This window comes from Miniopterus schreibersii (assembly GCF_964146895.1).
Source record: "Miniopterus schreibersii genome assembly, chromosome: 6".
In the NCBI taxonomy this organism is placed as follows: domain Eukaryota; kingdom Metazoa; phylum Chordata; class Mammalia; order Chiroptera; family Miniopteridae; genus Miniopterus; species Miniopterus schreibersii.
The window spans coordinates 54,011,298-54,035,158 of record NC_138107.1 but is presented as its reverse complement, the minus strand read 5'-3'; the positions used below and the strand labels follow the sequence as shown (position 1 = coordinate 54,035,158).

At 39.8% G+C, this 23,861-nt stretch overlaps 1 protein-coding gene across 2 annotated transcripts in view; it reads right to left on the bottom strand.

Annotated features, from left to right (window-relative positions):
• SOBP (sine oculis binding protein homolog) overlaps nt 1-23,861 on the bottom strand; it is a 152,840-nt gene that overhangs the window by 108,362 nt on the left and 20,617 nt on the right. For both annotated transcript variants that reach the window (XM_081141587.1, XM_081141588.1), the window contains exon 4: nt 3,731-3,882. In XM_081141587.1, the coding sequence (XP_080997713.1) occupies nt 3,731-3,882 (152 nt within the window). The remainder of the gene's footprint in view (nt 1-3,730; nt 3,883-23,861) is intronic.

The following is a 23,861-nucleotide window of genomic DNA, read 5'->3' as shown; positions in this document are numbered from 1 at the left end:
GCGCGGGCCACCTGTCTTGAGTTTTTATTTCCTGCCTGATTTGTGGATGTTAGATGGCAGGATAGTTCCCATGCAGAAGGAAAAAAACAAACCCAGGATATATGGAAATGACTACTATTTGTAGTCTTATTTATTACTCTGGTTCTTAAAGGGAAATGGTTACAAGCCATTACTCCCTTAGTAAAGAATATTTTTAAGTGTCTGTTACTGTGCAAAGTAAAACTGGTATTAGTTGGACTAAACACTTCAGCATTTCCTGAAAAACCACTAAGGAGTCCCTGCAACTTTCCAGCTCCTATGTGAGTCACTAGGCTAGACATGTTCTCAAGTTCTTCTTTACTGGGGGCCTCCAAAAGGGACTGGGGAAAGAGTGAGCTATTAGTTCCCTGACAAGTCTCTAGTGTGTCCAGTAATGAGACTGGCATCCCATTGTTCGGCCTATGCCCATAGACTACAGAAGTATTTTTCTTACCCAAGGCTTCAAAAACGTTTGAGGCAGCCATTGAGCCTGTTGCGAATAAGGATTCCACAAAATACAATTATCAATTAACACTATACACTCCTTGAGCAGACATCCAGAAATGTGTAAGCTAGTCCTTAGGTTCATGAAACGAACACAGCCGCGATCCCCAGTCTTCTCCTAGCAGAGGCATTCTGAAGACAGCCTACACACTTGCAGCAATCCAAACAAGACTTCAAATGAAATTTTTAATTTGGTTTAAATATATAAGCTACATGCCATCAAGGGTTTGTAAGAGAGGGATATGACATTCTTAATCTACTCCATCAAACAAACCCAAAGACAAAGAAGGTTCGAGAGGTAAACGAAATTTAAAGAGTCAGTTTTCAGTGGGCCTTCATTTTGAGAGTTGGGCTATTTCTGTCCTTGTTTTTTGAGCAGAAAATCAGTTCCTGCTTCTAGACCCAAGCATTTGTGAAGAGGAGAGCAGGGGAACCACGGCACAGCTGTCCAATTTACATTCACAAATGTAGGTGTTGCGCAGACACAAAACAGAGGTCAGCTGAATGCTGCTCCTAATTAGCTACCTTTTTTACAAGGATTTTTCTTTGTGAAGTTATGCATGCAATTTGGGTTCAACTTAGAGACCATTTTTAGATCCCAGCATGCTATCCACCAAGAAGCGGGCTGTCATTATAAAGCATAATTTACAGCACAGTTAATTTTACATATTTCTTTAAAAAAAATGTACATCATACCTAAGGCAAAAAATTCTGTTCTGCACACACATTATTCACTCTGTCTTCCATCCACTTCTCAATATTTAAAGGTGTAGAATTTAGCCAGAAAATCTTTTATGTAGGAATGGGGAAATTTTTGTCCTTTTTCTAAGATTAAGAAAGTCCACAATTTTAATAATGAGGATGAAAGATTTTGTTAAATGATACAAGAGAAGCAGCTAGTTGCTATTGTCTTCAGTGGGGAACACCCTGGGGCTGATTACAGCAGTTCTTAGAAATGGCAGGATGGAGGCTGGTATCTAATACAATCCATTAGGAAACCCAAGCCCTAAATGAAAGACCACAAAATCCTATCAGTTCACAGAAATGCAGCAGCTGTACATGTTTATGGTAATACAATAGGATATTGTTACAGAGATAACACTCTTAAAATTAAAAAAGAAAAAAAGATTCCAGCAAGAGATGTGACCAGTTTATTTCTCTATTTGAAAAGTGAGAATGTATATAGTGTGGCAGAGTTTTGGATACATAAATAAGCATGGAGACTGCAGAGAAGACAGGCATTGAATGTACACTAATGGCTGCTGGGATCAGCCGTCAAACTTCAAGCCACTGACTCCCAGGTTTTGCAGGAGGTTCGAAGACCTACCCCAATAACTCCTTGTAAGAAGCAAAAGGGGATGCTTCTCCTCTTCCAGCTGACTTATAATATTCCAAATGCTAATTCTTATCTTGGCTCCCAGTTATCCACTTTTCAAAACTGTATGCTAATGGAAGTTTAAATTCAGTTTGATCTTAAACTTTAAAATGATGTAAATTTATATATGGTATTATTATATATGGTATTTTTTATTATAAATAGGTTTAGATATAGATATTATATATATTTATACATTATTCTAGGCTGTTGTCCAGTTGGGTCAGGTGCCTTTCTTCAAAGGCTTACTAAAGTAAAACCACTTTGCAAAGTGTAACATGTATCCACCAGGATTGTAACAAATTCATGTTGCTGGATTTTACTCACTACAGGCTGTCTACCAGGTTCGGACCCAAAGCCCTCAAGAATCATAGAAAGGCAAAAACCCCTGTTCTCTAGCCATCTTCTAGGATGGAATGCAAAGTATTTTGTTGTGGTAAGTTCAGCTTTGAAGACAAAAGTGCTGGGGCCATTCCTATGATTATTACCCCAGTGTTCAAAAGGGGAGCCCTAGGGTCTCAGAGATCATTTTAATCCCCGTGTATTAAAGCAAACCTTGTCTACCGTGCGTTGCTCTAACCACCCTCCTCTGAAGCCTCTCTTGGCCCCACCCAAGGGAACGTGAATTTGACTGGTGACTGTCCCCAAAGAACTGCAAACAGTTTCCTTACTTGCCTTCCTGTTCCAGTGAAGAGGATGAGCCTAATTCTTAGAGACTGCCACTAAATTCCACCCTACTGAATCCTGCAGCCTAATTCTTTCAGCATTATGTTTTTTGGCAGAATGATGTGACCCAAATATGCAGGAGATAATTTGCTGCAACAATGCTTCTTGTAATGCAATGAGCCAGAGATTAGCAATTCAGGATTGCAAATATAAGACTTAAAAATAATAATTGTTTGCTTCAAGAAAGGACAGATTTTGCTCTTGTATTATGGAAATGGAAATGCTCAGCAAAGTGTAGACAGTTTTATGAATTAAGGAAGCTTTACAGATCAATGGAAAATAATGAAGAACTAGCAATTTACTTCAGTAATTGGTGGCAAAATGCTATAGAGGTTCTTTAAAGATTAAGAAATTAGCTGTGTGCCTATGTGTGTGTGGGGGGGGGTTGTAAAAACATGCATTTCGTTTCCCATCGGTGGTGGCTAATGCTAGTCTAAAAGGACATTTTCAAGTCTGAGATGTCTTAAAACAAAAAAATAACCAAAAAACCCCCATGACTATGGCTGTTCTGTGTTCACCCGCCATGCTTCTCACCAGCACTTGGCTGTGTGAGCAAGGCTGGTTCACGTATTCGTTCTTTCACCTTTTCTCAATACCAATCAACGTTAATACAAAGTGTCAAGAGAGACTCGATGTGTTTCTTGATGAGAATTTGTGGATGGGATTTTGGAAAGAGCCAGAGCGCTATTCCCTTTGGGAACAAAGTAGGAAACTGAATAGACTGCAGCTTCCTGGCCATGCGCCTGTGGCTAGTTTCTCAGCCTTTATGGGAAATCTCTGCCGCTCATCTTTCCAGGTCTAGTCTACGCGTCCTAGCGCTGGAGAGTCGCTGTCACTTAGGACACCAGGGGCCACGGCCGTGTCCTCCTCAGACTCACTCACCCTCTCAGAATTCAAACACCAAGACCAGAGAAACAGAAGAACAGGTGATCATACAGTAGAAGGGGTCTCCTCATTCCAAAAAGATAAGTAGGACAGAGAAAGGGAACAGAAACAAAAACACAAACACAGACGGGAGTGGGAGCCGCTCAGTGCCGGGCGGAGGCTGAGGCGCATGCGCGGGCGGGGGCGGGGCGGGGGGCGGGGCGGGCGCCGCCCGGCTCTTACCTTGTTCCTCTTGAAGTAGGCGCGCCGGCAGGCCGCGAAGCACTTCTCGCTGCAGAAGCTTTTCACCTCGCTCCCCATACTCAGGGAGTAGCGCTTGATTCCCACTTTCTGGCACCAGGCACACATTATTTGTACATTTGACACATCATCTTCTATAATAAAAGTATAAGAAAAATGTTCACATCAGAAGCAAACCCCCCTTCAAACTCAGACACCCCCTGAACCTGAAAGGGCTGCTCGAGGCCTGACTCGAACCTCCGCGCCTCGCCGCCTCTCACCCAGCGGAATAGCCGGTGTGTTGGGGAGGTTTTTTCTTTTTCCATTTTTTTTTTTTTTCAGTTGGCTTTTAAGTTTCCAATAGACATCATTTCCTTAAAAACCAGATCATGACGACAGAGCCATGAGAGTTCCTAGGGCCGCTTAGCCTGGTAAAAATGCTGATTCTGCCTGGTTAAAGCAGGCTCAGGACTAATGAATCTTGTAAAGTGACCCGTGTCTTCAAAGGTACTGCTGAGAGCCTACAAAATCTACACGGGGGGGGGGGGGGTAGGGACACCACACCCACATATGTGATGTCCTAATGTGAACCTTGCCAGTCAGGAGCCAGGCTCAAGCTTGGCATGTTCCCTATTGCTGTTACATGATATGAGGTTTTGTTTACTCTTGCAATAGAATGATTCCCAAATGATACGGTCAGTCAAAAAAGGAAGGATGTTAGTGGCCACATTCTGCTGATAGAACAGCAGTTGCCTGGCTAACTCGGTGGTCTCCTGGGATGCAGCCTTCCCACATGGGGGTCCCCAGGCGGGCGGGGGCCTGATTTAAATTCTTCTCCGTGAGATGTGTGTGGTTCATGGTCCCTGGATGGAGGAATAGTCACGGGGTGTCAGCCATGAGACCGGAGGCCACACGGCTTAGCCAAGCTGGTGGTCCTCCCAGGTCCAGTGGGACCTGTCACCCGCACCATGGCGATGCTCAAAATGATGTTAGGTGGTATGCAAATATTTCCAACATTTAAAATATTGTATTTCTTTTCCTTTGTAAGAAGAAAACAAACAAGTAGTACGACAAGTCCATGATATCACAAATACTACTGCTTAAAACAAATGAAGGCTTTTTAAAGTGAGTCAGTTAATAAAATGTAACAGTAAGTTACAGTGCAGATAATAAAAAGTTGTGACAAACATGTGATAGTGACATTCAAATGACTGAAAGGAAACTTCGGTGGGGGACTAAAAGGAGACTTTAAGTAGAAGTCTAAGAACTATTTCCTCGCTGCCTCCTCTAGGCTTTCGCTACCTCCCGAGTTTCCTTGGTTCTCCCAATGGACGTGTGTCTGACTGATGCCACTATTAGCCACGTCTCTTTGTCCTCGATGGATTTTTTTTTTTTTCGGTACTAACCCAGACTCATGCTCCAGACATGAATGGTAATCACAAAATTCCCCAACAAGTTCTGGTATAGTGTTGTCTGATTCCTGAGTAAAATCCCCCAAAGACTAATTGCTAAGCAAGGCCTGGTCCATGAGCTGCTGACATATTCATGGTTCATAGAGTCTGTCATGCAATCATTCCATTTCCAGGGGAAAGATTTGGTTTGAGGCAGTGTGGTCATCAGCCTGCAAAATTAGAAGCAAACTAATTTGAAGCGCAGTGATATGGCTTTTCTCCCCCTGAGCATCATCACTCAGAACCATGGGCAGCATTTTATTTACCTTGGTGAAATACTGTCCTTTTAATCACCACTTTTATTTTACAATTATATATTGTGACTTATTATTAATTATAATAAAAGAGACAGTGTAAAAACGACCTTTGATGTTAATCAAACATTTTCTTTAAATAGAGTCCACATGAGTTAAAATATTATACAATTACTGTACTTAATACTTTGTTCTATTTGAAGAAAGTTTTATTGTATTTTATGTGATCTCTAATATGGCATCTTTGTATAGGCATTCTACATGGTAGGAAGAATTAATAAAACTCTATAATTTACCTTAAAGTATGGAGGCATTTTTTAAATTAGATTAGAAATGTTATACTTTTTAAATAATCATCTGTCATTACTAAATTCACTATCACTGATAGTTTCAGATTTTCCCAATCGATTAGCTGCTTCAAAACCTTAAATTCCTGAAAAAGAAAATGATACAGCAGAATTCTCACAAATAATCCGCTGGCAATAAGCTTGATTCCTGTGAAATCTGTAAGAAAAAAGATTTTTATGGGGGAAATTATTTGGCCTCAGCGTTCAAGGAGGAGAACTCACTTCCCAAGAAGGAACTTTAGGACATGCATTAGGTTCCCCTCATTGTTTCTTCCTTTAAATGGTCTGGTTTGGGAAACAAAACATAAGATTTTTAGTCCTAGGTCTTTAACTCTAATGGACTAAAACTGAGATGACAAAGAACAGAGCGCAATGCTGCAGCAGGGCTGGCGCCCAGCCTGCGCTCAGGCCCGCCCGGAGGAAGGGTGCTCGGGCACAAAGGCGGCTCGCGGGTCTTCCTCCTGCTCCGCTCCATCACCACCAGTCACACCATTTGTCACTTTTTAAGGGAAGGCAAGGATACTTTCTTACAAACAACAGACCTAACAAGTGAACAAAAAAGTAGAATTTTAAAGCAGATTATTTTAATAAATCATTTGTACTACAAAATAACAACATGGGAAGATGAAACAAAAGAAATCGTGCACTTTTGTATCTGGAAATTGGAAAACTCTTAGAATGGTGGTTAGCATCTGTCTTGTTAAATAATTCAGTATTCCCATCCGTTTTTCATAAAACTCTGCTTCATAACGGCAAATACTTTGGAAAAGTTCCATCAGGTTTCTCTTTTTCTGTCATCAAAAGCTAATGCTCCAAAGAAGGGTCTGATAAGTGGATTATTCCATAGGCTCAAGAAAACACTTTTAGACATCTCAGGTACTCTAGTCTTATAAAAGTCATTTTTATTAATAGCATATTTAGGAAACTAAGAAAGATCTGTGATTATATGCATTAATTTTGTCAGCTAAAACAGAGCTCAAAATTCTGCCATCAGACATGAAAGGGTGCCCCATCTTAAGAACTATGACTGCGCCCTTAGAAAATTAAGATTTTCTTAAGTGCTTAAAGCCAAAGGGATTGGTTTATTTCAACAACCACTTTTTTTTTTACCTGAAACCTGGGACTTATGTACATGCTTTCCATTGGCAAAATAGAAGGCCCCAGCACTTCAGGTTTTCTAACTTGATCTGCTTTAAATTTCTTTATTTAAAAAATATTTCTTCAAACTAGGGAAAACCTGATTTCCTGCCTTATATTTAGGCTCAAGGTCTGTGCCATTAGAGACTTGAGATTACCTCAAAGAAGAGTCATGCAACAGATTTTTCCTTACCACCATTAGTCTATGTATTTTTCATAATGAACAATGCAACAATAAATGCAAAATATTTATAGCATCAAATCACATTCCCAAATAGTTTGTATAACATGATAAAAATTATCATATGATAATGTCATATAAATATGCATCAGTCAAAATATGCATGTTTCAATTAATCATGAAGTTTGTACCACCTCTTTAGGATTTAATTAAGCAAACTGTTTAGGGCATTTTCTTTCCAATCTAATGTTCAAAGAACTATAGAAGATTAGTCTATTTTACATCCCAGAAGGAGAAGTTCAGATTAATTACTCTAAGATGAAATCAAAATTGTTTTTGCTTATTACAGTGCAGAGAAGTGTAGAATGCCCCGCTGAAGTTGTCTGAGAAACTGCACTGTCTGATGACTATTAAAAATAAGGGTGGCCATTGGTCAGTGCCATTCTAGGGGCATTTGAATCTGCTATGAACATGCACACTAGCTTACCTTACCAGAGCCCAAACACAACCAGGAGGGCCGTAAGGGACCCCAAGTGATTAAACTATAGATTTACCATCCCTTTTTAGCTTTCATGGGAGTCCAAGACTGGGGGGGGAAATCTGAAAATATTTGCTAGTGATGTTTCTCTCCCCCAATAGTTCCTAGAATGTACATATCCAGATAGTCATTTCAAGACCTGAATTATATTTGAGGCAAGCTGCAAGGTAGTATGAAGTGACTCCAGCGAGTTCTCACACCATGAAAGAGAAAGAGAAACATGGCACCGGTAGTACCCCGTCAATCTATTTGTTGGAGCAGCTACACTCAAGAACAGAATGAAGACACAGCCTGGAAGGCAGGCAAGAAACTAGGGTTAAAGTTTGCTTTCTTTTCAGCTCTTTTTTGGAATAATTCAATTCCAAAAACTCTAAGGAAGTCCAATTTAAAAGTTTTCACAGAGTCCTATGCAGTCCTATACAGTGTCCTGTGTTCTAGATGTGAACACTTAAGGATACCCAGAGGAAATTTGCACCCTGAGCAAAAGGGAAGTAGTCATAGCTGGCCTTATTCAGTATTTAGTAGGTGACAGGCACAGTGCAAAATTCTTTAAATCCATCTTAATCACACAACCACCACTCCCCAGGCAGATGCTAACATTATCCCCATTGTGCAGATGGGGAAAGTGAGGTTTAGAAGGTGAGTAATTTGCTCCAGATCACACAGCCAGTACATACCAAAGCCTGGATGAAGACCAGGCTGTCGGCCTCCAGAGCCCAAGCTCTTGACCACTATGCCTTAAAGTGCACAGCCTTTCTAAGCATGGGAGATGGCACCCCTTCTACACAGACTTCCCTCCACAGAAAGAACAGAAAGCTCTCACGGGTTCTGCTACTTACACAGGACACTGTTCCATGACACACTAACAGACAAAGAAAATGGAATAAAAAAGGTCAAAACGTCTTTGAGGAGACAGCTGAAGTGTTAATCAATATTTGTCGATTGATTTTTTTTTAAAAAAACCCACACAAGTTAAAGGCCTGCACTATAAGCCTATAGTTCTTGTGGACTATGGGACTTGGATTTGCTACAAACAGTCTATCTGAACTTTCACCAGCAAGTTCCGCTTAAACATTAAATGATGAGAAAGAAGCAGTAACACCTGGATCTCAGGATGCAGTCATTCTACCCACATTCTTCCCAGCTTTCTCTTTTGTAAGGAGGGGAATCAACAGCAGGACATGGGTGAGATTGACTTTCCATGTGGGTCAAGTGGGGAATCACATCTGTAATTTCAAAGACCCCAATAAGTATATCCTAGCTTCAAAAATTATCTCTCTACTGCTCAAATTCTACCATTAGAGAGTACTTTCTTTGACTAAATATTGCTTATATCTCATTAAAACACAAATTCCCTAAAAGCAAGAAGGTTCAATATATATTTGTCAATAATGATTTATGCTTTAAAATGAGCTATTCTTTCTGAAAGTTTTCACAGAGAGTGGGGAGAAAGGCTGAGTATAGGTTCTAATGAGGAAGATGGAGGGCAGAGACAGAAGACACTAGGGCACAAGACACCTCTGGTCATTACTTTGCTATGTCTAGCCCTGGGCCAACAGGTATAACAAGCTGAGGGCAGCCAAGTGAAGGCAGAGTGGACAGAAGAAAATGCTATCTGAACATACTGTGGCACAATGTGAAATATTTTCAGAGTCCCTTTTAGATGGGACTATAAAGCACGGTAGAAGCTGAAGGAGGTGAGAGAAATAGCGTATAGCCAGGGATCACTAGAAGAGAAAAGCAACGGGCAGATCCACTTGCTACAGTCTCAAGGGGGTGACTTTTTTTAAGCAAGTGAGGTAACAGATATGCACTGCTTTGCAAACCTGAGTCACTATTATTTGAGAGACAGTGTGGTGGAGTGCAGAGACAGACAGACAGAGGACATTAGTAATACTGCCCCTTCTAGTTGTGTGACGTGGGGAAGTCACTCAGGGGATAGTAATGCTCACCCTAAGTATAGCTGTGGTGATCAAATGAGAGAAAGCAGGAACATTCTACATGTGAATGAGCCTTCCTCAGAATTACTGGCAATTGGAGCCATAAGAAAAAGGTAGGTGTCAGCTGTATGTAATCTGGACAGGCCCAGATGACCAGGCACCAGTCACTTCAATTATATCCCCTCCCATGTATGGCATCTCTAGAACCACTATCTCTGAATACAAAGAAAAACCCAGTAACTGGTTAAATTTCACTAACTCAGACTATTTAAGAGTAAAGCCACTAGACTTAATAAAAGCTTCACTTAAGAGTTATTCTTTTGAAAAATTACTTAACTTGAATTAATAGTTGACAAGGTGTTGCCAAATATATCACAGTACTGCCAGATATTCTGTAATTAATAGATGGGAATTCTTTGTAATTATTACATCAACTATCCACACATGGGTGGATCTCAGTGCCTGAGAAGTTTGCTCGTTTAAAAAGAATCATAGTAATAACTGAAAATGTATGCCACCTTGGTGACTTAACTATCAAAAATGGCCAAATAACAGTCTGAATTAATAAAATTTTATTGCACTTACTGCTAATTAAAAAGACAGATGCAATTAAATGATAAGAGGTTCATACAACCTCTTTGTAGTACCTAAAATTATCCCTATTTTTCTTTTGGAAATGAAATTATTTGAAGTGATTTCTAAAATTTAAATAGTCTGCACCCCTCTAACTAGAGTAGTACTTAACACCAAAATAAAATCTAAATCTCTATACATAAACTAAAATTAGTTCCAGTAAGTTAAAGAAATGAGCAGCACATTTACACAAAATGACAGAAAAAAATGATAACATTTTAAATTAATTTTCAATTTTCTAGCCATTTTAAATTATTTATATATGTATGATAGATAGAGATAGAGATAGAGATAGAGATAGAGATAGAGATAGAGATAGAGATAGAGATAGAGATAGAGATAGAGATGTAAAAGATGTGACTGCAGAATGAATTAAATATTTACATGCAGGACCCTGCACTAGGTAACTGGTCAAGAATGCTGACTTGAACAGGACAGGGCTCTGCTCCCAAAAGAACAGACAGAAAAGTGTGTGGGAGGCAGAATGTGGTAAAAGAGAGGTTCAGAAACCTGTTAGAGCTCACAGAACTCAGCATTTGAGTTAGGTCTTAAAGGCTTTGGAGGGGGAGAAAGTTCACGAGAAGGAACAGCAGGAGCCAGGGAGTGGCAGACAGGCTCAAGGATGGGAAGGCTCCTGAAGCCATGCAGCTGCCAAGGCTCTGAGAAGGCAAAAGTAGGAGGTTAGACTGGGGCTGGTGGGGCCTGAGCAAGGAGTCCCGTGAATGGGGCAGGAGGGGCTCATCTCTATTCCACGGGTAACACGGAGCTCCGGAATATTTCCCAGTAGGGCACGATGGGATCAGAGATGTGTTGAGAAATGTTCCTCCAGTAGCGTGTATCAGAACTTGGAAAGACTGGAATCTTGTTCCACATCTAGAAGCCTCAGTAAGCAACGTGAGAGCAGGCTCCATGTCTCATCCGCCTTTGTGTGCTCAGTGCCTCTCGCACAGCAGAGCTTAAGCTATGCTGAGTGAGTAAGTGGACAGATGAATGGGTGAGTGGGTGGATGGGTGGATGATTAAGAGGAAAGGAGATGAAGTTCCAAAACTATAGAGTGACAATGGAAATGAAAAGAAGAAAAACAAACGGAGAGATGTCATAAAGTCACAAAGTAGTAATTCTCTCTCGACCATCACACTGACTTGGATTCTTTAACAAGACACTAAGCTCACGTGCCTGCAGCTCCTCAGCATTAACTTGAATGATCTCCCCACCATTTCACTGATTTGCCAGTGAAGGGATGACTTCTTGTAAACCTCTTTGCCAACCTCACCTCCACTTCTTAATACTCACTGTAGAAAGTTTGTCTTTTCTATGTACTTACCCTAAGGAACTGGAATAAGAAAAAGGTAGAACTTAAGGGTAAGGAAAACCCAGAGTCCTCTATGCAACATTTCCCAAAGCACATGCCACAGAACACTAATCCCATGGGATACTTAAATGGTTGATTTTTAATATATGTGTGGAAAACACTGGTAAGCAAAGTTAAATAACAGTCTTTTAACTGGTATGTATAATGCATGTATGATCTTCAAGTGGGAAATCGAGGGTGCTGTTTTTCACCAACTGGACCATGGACATGTCTTTTCACAGAGAATCCACAAGACTGACTTCTGAGAAAGTCTCCCTGAGACATGTTGTCCCACTGCCCTACATTAGCACTGAAGCATGGGCACTTCCACGTGGGTCATAATTATCAGGAAGGTTTCTTCTCTTTTGCCCAAAATTGGATCTTTCTTGCCAGGAGTCTCCTTTGTCTGCACTGGGCAGAGAGACAAGGCCTGCAGTCATGTGGCCAATGCTGGGTGTGCTGACCAGTGCCTACCAGTCCTCAATAAATAACACCAGACTGGACTAAGACACTCATGGTACACAAAACCCTGTGGTGTCACCTATCTGCATCAAATATAGAGAAGGCACCCTCTTCCTGTCCTAGACAAAATGGCAAAAATCCATGAGAAGGCAATGGGAGAGTAATACTGCTCATGACACTGAAATATTCATGTTCACTGGGTGGTTGTCATGGACAGAGCTCAAGTAAAATCTTGTCCCCCATCCCTGAGCCCTGGATCTGACTCTGACCAATCTAAGAGGCCCTAGGACAGTGATGCTGCAACCATGGGTTTGCTCTCCACTGGACCTCTCTGTCCTACGCGGCTGAAGGCCACTCACTGAGCCCCCGCAGCTGCTGACAAATGCACGATTAGGAACAGGGGCACCAGCGAAGCCATCACTGCTGGAAAAGTAACTCCAAGCCCCTGCCTTGCAAACAGGGGCATCATCTCCAAAGAAAGACAAGAGCAGCATAATAGGACTAAAGGGTCAAGCTGCTTTATACAGAATGTCAGAGCAAAAACAGTATTCCCAGCACCTACTGTTTACGTGAAGGGCTCATTTCCCCTTCTAAAATCTGGCCGTCCCATTCATTACACTTACTGGGCCCCACAGTGATTGACAGAGCTCCCCAAAGGAGAAATTTAAATTGCAGACAAAGGATTCACTTATTTACTCAACTTTGTGCCAGGCACTGCACTAGGAGCTGGAAATATACTGCAAACAAGAGAGACATGATCCCAGCCCTCAAGGAGCTTTCTATGGCTGCCCCTGGTGTAAAATGCCAACACGCAGTAGAAAAGGACTGTGCAAAAGTCATGCCTTCTCCCAGGGCTCTGTCACCACTAGGAGATCACAGAAGCCAGGTGTTCATGGTGACGACAAAGGGGGCTATAAGCGACTGACCAGCAGGCCAAGTCGCGCCTCGGCTTTCTAGCCATTCCTGCGAAGGAGCATCCCATGCTGGTGCCACCATCCCAGGGGAGGTGAAGTGACTGGCTAGAGACTCGGGTCAGAGGGCCTCCTGGAAGGGTTAAAGCGCTCACAGGAAGCACTTGTTTTTCTCCTTCTCAGCAACTCTTCTCTCCATGCCCAGAACTACAAGTTCAGTGGATTGAAGAGTAAGAACTTCATTGTACTAAATTTGTGAAAAGAACCAGGTGAACCCACTGGAACACTGTCAAGATCATTTATTTCCCTCTTCATTCTTCCCATTTTGAAATATTTATTTAAATTTCTTGAATGAGAATCAGTAATGACTGAGGGACTGTCTGAAAGGGCCCTATGCCAGTCCCTACTCAGGACTACGATGAGACAGAACATGCCAAACAGCCCAGCCATGGGCAAAGGGCAGGCCACACCAATGGGAGATCTTTCAGAGTCCTCCTCTCTTCTTTCATCACATTCCCCCTGGCTCATATCATCTATGTACTCCTGTGACTCCAGTTATCCATAAAATGCAGATTTACAACTCAACAGGTAGCTCTTACATTATTTCCAACTGCCCCGGACATCTTGACTTGCCATGTCCAAAGCTGCACAAACACCTCTCCCCATAACCTGCCCCTTCACTGTGTTTCCCTTCTCGGTTGCTGGCCCTACCATCCATGCAGTTACCTGCTAGCAGAAATCTGGCATCTTTCCTGCCTCTTCTCCCTTTCTTGCCTACCACATTCTGATTAATCACCAGGTCCTTCTAAATATTTTCATAATATACCCATTCATTCATTCATTCATTCAATAAATACTTATCAAGCCTACTTACATACCAGGCACTGTTCCAGGTGCCCCGTCCTCATGGAGTTCGCTGCTCTCTATTTCAGTGAAACCACCAACACCTATTGCCCATACTACATATGGCCTCCTATCTCACTCCCATCCAGTCCATTCCCTCCACTCTGGAAGAAGGGAATTTATTGAAACGCAAATTTCATCACTGTTGTCACCTGTTCAAAACCCCTCAGTGGCATCTACTGCCCTCAAGAAGTTGGAACTCCTCGGCATGGCCTCCATGGCTCCCATGACCAGGCCGGCCTCTCAGCTTGTCTACGCTCTGGACTCTAGATTCTTTTACTTTCCTTGAGTCTCTCTCTCCACTCTGAGCCTTTCTAGGTGCTGCTTTTCACCCTCACCCTCAAAATCCCTGAACAATTGCATATACTACTGCTCCTTCATATCTTATCTTAAACCTCACCCTAGGGAGGAGGCCTTTCCTGACCCCAAACCTGGTCAGATCCCACAGCACTCTGAACTTGATCAGCTTCAGACTTAATTGAGATTTTTTTCTAATATGTCTCCTCCACCAAACTGTGAGGCAGTTAAGACAGGGACTATGTCTGTCTTTTTTACTACAATGTAATGTCTACTCTGGGCCTCCGCATAAAAAGAAGCAAAGCAGAATCCTTACTAGGTGTACCTTGAATGACTGGATGTCTAGTGGGGGCAGGGGAGCAGGAAAAGCCAAGGGCACTATCTTCAGTAATCACTCAGAACAAAGCTTCCTTAGAGGGAAACACCACTTAAAGCCCCAGAACAGAATGCAATCGTTATTTCCACTCTCCTTGGCCAAGTCCATGAACTAAGTCTTCTCAATTTTATAGGAACTTTGAGAAGTCGGCACTGGGACTATCCCTAAAATAGTAAGAGTCACGAAGTTCATCATCATTTCTCTCTCTTAACCAAACTTGGTAACTTCAAATAATTAATAGCAAATAGTTCAGTCAAGTCTAGGTTAACTCAGAAACACAGCCATCCTCTACAGGCAAGGGAAAGCACAGCTGACATTTCCTCTTATTTCCTCTTAGCATCTCAGCTCCTTGGTGACCTGAGGCAGGATGTTCTGAAAGTATTATTCTAGCTAGGTCATAGCTGCCAAAGAGTGTAGGTAATGCCAAGAGAATTTCTGGACTGCCTCAGGAATTCTAAATCACAGACACGTGTGATTTAGAATCCATGTTTAGATGTTGTCCCCACTTCAGAAGTGAATTTTGGCCCTGATTCTGCCATTAATCCAACTGAATGACCTTGAGAAGGTCATTAAACCTCTCCAGGCCTCATTTTCTTCATCTGTAAAAGAGGGTAGTTAGCTAAATGATCTCTTAGGTCCCTTCTAATTAAAATTCTAGGATTCTAGATCTGGAAAAATAACATGATCCATTTAACAGAGTTTAGGCACAGGATATTGTTTTTCCTTTCCTGTTTTCCTTGAACCCCTGGCTTAATGTTTTGCCTTTTGTTCCTTCTGTATAGTCACCACTGTGCCCCTTACCCTTATCATAAGAGGCTTAGAAAATTCTTTGGCTTAATGGGACAATTTTAGAAGTGGCTCTTTTTGAGCTCCCCAATATTGGCACCACCAAGAATCTGGCACCCTCTCTTTATTCCTTTATTATTTATTTATGCTTGACTTTAAAAGGGAAGACATGAATATTCATAAAATTCTAATTTTTTATATTCTTTTCCATTAATTTCTGATCTTTCACTGTGTACTTCCACACATGGTATTTTATCCTGAGTTTCCCATACGACAGAATCTGAGACAAAGACTTGCATGCAGGTGGTCTACTGGGCATGTGATTCCAGGAAGCAGGAGTGAGGGACAAGGGGAATGACCCTGGAAAGGAGGAAAAGCCAACAGAACAATGTGTTATTGAGTTGGCCACCACTAAGGGAGACTGGTATTCAATCATAAAGGACATTCTTCAGAGTTTATGAAATACATTTTATAACCAATCACCCAGGGGACAAAGGAAAAAGTATTTATTCATCAACTCTCATGTCCCATTGCTCTGGTGTGTTAACTTCCCCACACTTCTGGTTTGCACCTGTGTGAGTGAGTGCAGAAAGGATTTATACGATGTCCATGCTGCCATATCAGGGAAGCCCCAGAGCAAGAAGCTAGAGTCAGGCGTGAGGCAAGGCGCTTTCAGAATGCACATGCTTAAGCTGTCAAAGTGCTACAGCAATCACTGGAGTGAGATGTGGGCCAAGAGGATCTGGAGTGGTGCACTAGAGGTGTCCCATACACAGAGCTGTCATCACTACAGAGCCTGGTACTCAACCTCAGCACCATGGACATTTTCAGCCAGGTAATTCCTCGTTGTGGGGCTGTTCTGTACATTGCAGGATGTTTAGCAGCATTCCTCACCTCTACTCACTATATCCAGTAGCACCCCCTCTCCAAGTTGTGACAACCAAAAATATCTGTAGATATTGCCAAATATCTCCTGGGAGGCACAGCCTGATAAGAACCAACGGTGTATTGTGTATCTTATTTTTGTCACTCCCCAGTGCCCCTTCTTTTCTCTCCACTTTATACCATATCAAAAGCAGCTTTCACAAGTAGACCACTGTGAGGGATACTTATGCCTTATGCCTATAACTTAATTTATAGGCTTTACCATGATATATTTCATTTAATTAGATAATACCTTAATAATAAGTAATGGTAAGATTTAAATTTCACAAAGCTACGAGCAGACTAGATATAAAATAAAAATGCTAAAATTACATTCTGAGGTTTAGTTGCTTAAATCAGGAGGAGTAGTTAAAATACATTTTTTTGAAATCTAGGTCTCTAAGTCAAGGACTCAGTGTTTTTGAGTCAAGGGTCTTCTTCCCCGAATGATATATATGTGTTATACCCACAATTTCACATTCAACTTCAAGGCCTACACTCACCCACCTAGGCCCATACAAGGAACCCCCCAGGAGACCATGTTAACTATTGTAGAGGAACATTTGGACTGTTTCCTGTGTTTAGCCATTACAAATAAATGCTACTGTGAAGGTTCTTCTGTATGTCTTTGGCTCACATATGGACACATTTGTGGTGAGTCCGTATCTAGGATGGGATTATCGGATAATAGGATATGTATATGTTCAGCATTAACAGATATTGGCAATCAGCTTTCAAGCTTGGTTATGCTGATTTACACGCTCACCAGCAATGTATGGTATGAGAGTTTCAGTTGCTCCATATCCTCCTCAACACTTGGCATGGTCAGTCTCACTCATTTCAGCCAACATTTGTATACTGGCGCCTTGTTATGATTTTAACTTTTATTTCCCTGCTGACTGAGACTAAATAATTTTCAATATGTTTATGTGCTACTTGGATATTTTCTTTGGTGAAGTGCCTGTTTATTGTTTTTGCCCATTTTTCTATTAGGCTGTTTTCTTTTTTAATAAGGGTTCTTTATATATTATGAATATTTGTCTTTTGTGGAACATGCATTATGAACACATCTCTCACTCAGTAGTTTGCCTTTTCAGTATTTTGAAAGAAGTTTTTTAATCAGCAGAAATTCTTAACTTTAATAGAGCCTATTTAATCTACCTTATTCTTATGGTTAGTGCTTTTAGTGTATAGTTTAAGAAATGCTGGCCAACCCAAGATCATAAATATATTCTCCTAGGCTTTCTTCTACAAGTTCTATTGTTCTGTATGTCATATTTAGATCAGCAATCCATCTAAAACTGACTCTTGTGAATGGTGTGAAGTAAAGAATCTGCATACTTTTTCCCCATAAGCACATTTATTGAAGACTATTCTTCCTCACTGCTCTACATTGTCATCTTCATTGTTATAGACTCAATGTTTGTGTCCCTCCAAAATTCATATGTTGAAGTCCCAATGTGATGATATTTGGAGACAGATCCTTTGAGAGTTAATTAGGGTCCAATGGGACTAGAGCTCTTCTAAGAAGAAACACCAGAGAACTTGCATGTGTTCTCTCTCTCGCTCTCTCTGTCTCTCTCTGCCATGTGAGGTCACAGGGAGAAGATGTCCATCCGCAACCCACAGAGACAATCCAAACACCAACCCCAATGACCTTGATCTTGGACTTACATTCTTCAGAACTGTGAGAAAATAAATTTTAGTTATTTAAGCCATCCAGGCTACGGTATTTTGTTATGATAACCCAAGCTAATACTTTTGTCATAAATCAAATATCAGTTTAGATTTGTTTCTGAAGTCCACTGTAATGGTTTATATGTATATCCTTGTATCATTATTTCATTGTCTTTTTTAATGGAATGGAAATCATTTATTATTGCTCATGTTTTCTGTAGGACAGATATTTGGGAGTGGTTTGGAGCAATTCTGGCTAAGGGCTGCTCATGAGGTTATAGCCAAATGTCTTTTGGGGCTGCAGCCATCTAACGGCTTGTCTTGGGCTGGAGGATCCGCTTCTAAAGTGACTCAGTCACATGGCTGGCAAGTTGGTGCTGGAGCCCTGCAGTTCCTGTCCACATGCGCCTCTTCACAGGACTGCTCGAGTTTCCTCATGCTCCCCTCAGAGTGAACAATCTGAGAGAAGCAGGCAGAAACTGCAATAGCCTTTTATGGCAGCCTGAGAAGTGCATCAGACAGACCATCTCAGATTCAATGTAGGAAGAGTCCACCAGGAGGTCAGGACGACTGGGGCCCATCTTGGAAGCAGGCTACCATAATTTCATTTACCTAAAGTCCAAAAATGGGCAAAATAAACTATATTTCTTGGGGGAGTGGGGCATACTTAGGTGTTAAAACTGTATAAGAAAAGAAGGCAATGATTACCACAAAAGTGGTTACCTCTTGGAGGGAGGAAGCTGTGAGTTGATAAGAATTATTACTTGTAAAAGAAAACATTTATGTTTTATGCACCTTTCCAACATGTAACATATTTTGTGATTTCAGTTTATTTTTTAAAAATTAAAACAAGAGAATTGACACGAGAAACAGAAAGTATTCTTTTTTATGTCTCAAATATATATTAACGGATTCTTTTTTTTAAATATATTTTTATTGATTTCAGGGAGAGGAAGTGAGGGGGGGGAGAGATAGAAACATCACTGATGAGTCATTGATCAGCTGCCTCCTGCACACCCCCCAACTGGGGATTGAGCCCGCAACCCGGGCATGTGCCCTGACTGGGAATCGAACCTCAGTCTCCTGGATCATAGGTCGGTGCTCAACCGCTGAGCCACACCAGCATGGCTTAATGGATTCTTAAAGGCTAATTTAAAGTATGGTTTAAAGAAGAATAGCAACAGCAACAATGAACACTGATAATAAAATAAAAGTATTTAATTATTAATTAATTATTATAGTCTTATAATAGTTGTTGAGATCTGGTAGTATAAGTTTTCCAATTCTGTTTTTCTTTTCCTTCAATTTGTCTTGCATCTCCATGTCAATTTTAGAAACAGCATTTCAATTTATACAAAATTTCATAGTAGGATTTTTATAGCATTGAATTAAACATATGGATCAATTTAGGAAGAATCTGCCTTTTTAGAATAGTCTCCAATCCATAAACATAGTGTGTCCTTCCACTGATTTAGGTCTTCTTTTATTTCTCCCAGCAATATTTATAGTTCTCTGTGTAAAAATCTTGCACATATTTTTGTTAGACTTTCCCCCCTAGGTATTCAATGGTTTGGATATTTTAAATGGTATTTTAAATGGTATTAAGCTTTGTTTTTAATTTTTTGGGGTTGGTATATAAAAAATAATGGATTTGGGGGTATCAGCAGTGTTAGAGACCTTGATTAATGCACTCATTAAACATAATCAGCACACCTGGTTTTAGTGCACTTCACTTTGTTGTGCTTTGCAGATACTGCATTTTCATCAATATCCAGGCAAGACCCTTCACCAGCAATAAAATATTTTTTAATTAAGCTATGTACTTTTTTTTAGACATAATGCTATTGTACACTTAATAGACTACAGAACAGCATAAACATAACTTTTATATGCACTGGGAAACCAAAAATGTCGTGTGACTCGCTTTATTACAATATTCACTTTAGTGTGTGGTCTGGAATCAAACCCACAATATCTCTGATGTTTGCCTGTCTGTCGGTAGAGGAGGCATTCAGTTCTAAACAAAATGTTATTTGTACCTTTCAAATCTTATATTTTTTATCTTTCTTGACTTATTACATTATCTATGTAATTGGACAAAATTAAATAGAAGTGGTGATAGTGGTCATCTTCATTTCATTCTTTTTTTTTTCTTTTTTTTTTTTTTGAGAAGGAAGAAGTAAACCTGTTTTTATTCACCAACAACACATCAGGTTTTCATAGGAAATCCTATGACAGCTACAAAAACACCAGTTATAATAAAGTTTTAAGATACAAGGTTGATATATATATTTTTTTCATTCTTGATCTCAGGGGAAAAGCTTTCAATATTTCAGCATTAAATATGAGAAAAGCTTTAATATTTCACCATTAAATATGATGTTTGTTGTAGGTTTTTTATGGATATTTTTTGTCATATTAAGAAGTTTCATTCTATTTCTACTTTGCCAAGAGTTTTTATTACTTATTGTGTTAAATTTTATCAAATTATGTTTCTGCATCTATTGAGAATATTGTATGAGGTTTTATTTTATTCTGTTAATGTGGTTAATTATATTGACAGATTTTTACATTTTAAGTCAACACTGCATCCCCTCCCAAAAAAAATCCTAATTAGTCATGATGTAGCATCCTTTTGTAAATGTATCACTGGCTTTGGTTTGCTGATTATGTTTAGAATTTTGAATCAATGTTCGTGATGAATAGAAGTTTTCCATTTTAATGTAACCCAATTACATTAAATTATTATTTTCCTCACTCCTAATGCCCTTGTGATGCGATGGGGCCAAGGTCATGCTGGGATCATAAAATGAGTGAAAGTGTTTTTTATTTGTCTATTCTCTAAGAGACTTTCTCTAAGTTTGGTTTTATTTTTTCCTTCGGTGTTTGGTAAAATTTACCACTGAAGCTATCTGGGTTTAGAATATTCTTTGTAAAAAAGATTTAATTATTTAATTCTTTAATAGATGTAGGACTATTCAAGTTTTCTATTTCTTCCTGTCCCTGTTTTGGTGAATTAAATTAGACATAATGTGACTTCTCTTTTGCAGGAACTCCCAGAATTACTCACAGTGATGACTACTTTTGTGTAACATCAAATGATCTGGTCTAGTAACATATGTGTGATATAATCTTTTTATTCACTCACATTTCACATTTTTGGCACTTTTCATAAATTCTAAAGCTATTATTTCAAGTTACTCTTCCAGAGTAAAAATTAACAATCACTGAAAGCTGTCCTAAGTAGCATAAATCTTTCATCAGACTCTTGGCTGCCATAATTACACACACAGTTGAGTTTGCTTTAAATATGTTCAATCGATTAACAAATACATGTTATGGCATATTAAAATAGACCCTTTCAAATCATTACATCAGGTGGGAAATTCACTATGCAAGTCATAAATCAGGATTTAATAAATATAGGGGAATTATAGATTACCTAAATAAATACAGTTTTCAAAGAAACTGAGGCTCAGAGAGGCTAAGTAACTTCTCTAAGATTATACAGTCAGTAAATGGCAGAGCTGGCATTAACAACCCAGGTCTCCTGGTTCTTGCTCTAGTAATCTTTCCATTCAAACTACATTCCATTTGGCATTAAGAATGATGGAACATGCTGAAATTTGGCCTACACTTTTTTAAGATTCCCCCCCAATTACATAAAGATAAAACAGGACTCATATCATAGTAAATAACATTTTTAGGCTTTTGTGTCATTTTTAATCACTTTGAATTTTAAATGACCATCTTCTAGCCTACATTGTTTCAGATCTCATTTCTCAGCTGTACAAATATAGCAGATCTTGATAATCTGCCTGGAGACCTTCTGTTACTCCACTTTAACTGCCCTTGTACCCGCACCATGCACCATCCACCATCTAAACACTGCTAAAATTATATCATACTTTCCAAAGTCAAACTATAACGGTGTTTTGATTATATTCCAACTACACTCTAAGTTCTTGATGGTCAGGGATGATGATATATGTATTTGTATTATCTGGTACAATGTGAAAAACATTCAGTAAATACACATAAGTGACTGAAAAACAAGGTTAGTAATAGTACCAAATAGAATTGTTTAAAAAATAAAATGAGATCATCTATTTAAACAATGCCTGCCTGATAAGTGCTCAAAAAATATTAGCTGCGATGAGATTATATCATTACTGTTATTAACAACTCCTACCTGCCATTCACCATAATCCCTCCTGTCCTTGTCCTCAGTGACTTGGAAAACTCCAAATCTGAGGGTTCAGTGAACCTCTCCTTTTTTTTAAGAAATGTATCTGCTACATAAATAGTAAGTCATCCAAATCCCATTAACTCTAAGTAATTTTATTTAATAATCATATTTTAAAAGTTGGACACAAAAATAAGTGGCAAAGCAATTCTGATTAAATCCTGTTTTCCCAATGGCTATTTGGGCTACGGCATGCATACACGAGCCCCAGAATATTGAATAACAGATAACATAAATAATGATCATAATGCAAACCACATTCTGATTCCCATTTCCCTGCAAGTATGACTCCATGTAAGAATTAAAAGAGCCAAAAAGTAACATGCTTATTAACTGTGGGTTACTCAGCTTCATACACAGAGCTTAGCAGATCACGTGAATGTTTCCACATTCTCAGCGAAGTTAATGGTTCCATAGAGCCCAGCTCTTATAACCCCTTAAGAATTTCAAGATTTGCCTGAAAAAATATATCATATTTCCATGACTGTGACTGAACGCAAATTTGGAAAGCTCACTGAAAGCAAACCATCCTGGAAGACAGGAAATGGTCATTGTTTTCAAAGAAAGGCAAGACGCTCCTGCACACAGGAAATCAAGCTGGTCTTAGGGGCTGATCTCATCTCTCTCCACACAAACCTGTGTGTCCGGCATGGATGGGCCCTACTCTTCACCTCAAACAGGGGGACCTGGTGGGGATCAGAACATGATCACCTGTCATTTGAGGCAAAAAACATTTTATTCAAAACTGCCACATAAATGCATCCAGAGAAATATAGTCCCTCCTCTTTTCACATGTCATTTCATTTAAAAGTATTCAGGGACTTAGAGGGATTCTGGATGTATATAATGGGCAAGCTACAGCCTCTGGGAAAACCTGTGGAAAGACTCAGATCTAAAGGGTTGTTTCCTAGATACACTGTTTTCGGCAGCAGAGCTCAGGAAAACTTTCATTAAAAAGTTGCTGCATTTCATCTTTTCCTCATGAACAAAAATAATGACTAATAGTTTTATTGACTTTTTTTTTTTTAATTCTTGGGAGCAAAATGTTTTCATAGGGCAAGTCTAAGACCGTGATGTAAAAATCCTGGTTTGAGTCCCAGCTGGTTACTTTGACCAGAGGTAGACAAGGTGGGGAGACCCAAACCTGCCCAACCATCCAGAGGACTGATGTCCCATCAATGGAGCCGAGTGCTATTTCACTTGGAAAGCAACAAGACCAATATAAAAAACATTATACTTAAAATCTACTTTGCATGTCTTTACTTCAATGGTCAAACTTTCAGGAGAGTAGGGCAGGCCTAGTGTTTTGATGGAGACTCACTGTAACTTGGCTCTTACACTCCATGCCCAAAGTCCTTTACCAGCACAATCCTCTTTGAATGAAGTCCCGAAGGGTTGAATTCATATTAAAATCTCTAATGTGAGAAGAATTACAGCAAGGTTACAATATAATTAACCTGAATTATCTTTCAAAACTCTTGCTGATAGATATTCCTGCCACGTCAGACTATGCTCATGCTGTGATTTTTAAAATTAGCAAAGAAAGAGGTTTCCATATTCGTTCAAACTGAAAGAATAAAGGAATCTTTGCATAAAAAGAGTTGGTCAATGCTTTCCATTATTTTCTAATACTGCTCTTACAATAGAGTTTTGGGTTAGTCTAGTAGCTTCTCTGTATGGCAGAGCCTTATTCTGTCCACTCCCTAGAGTCTGCAAGAGT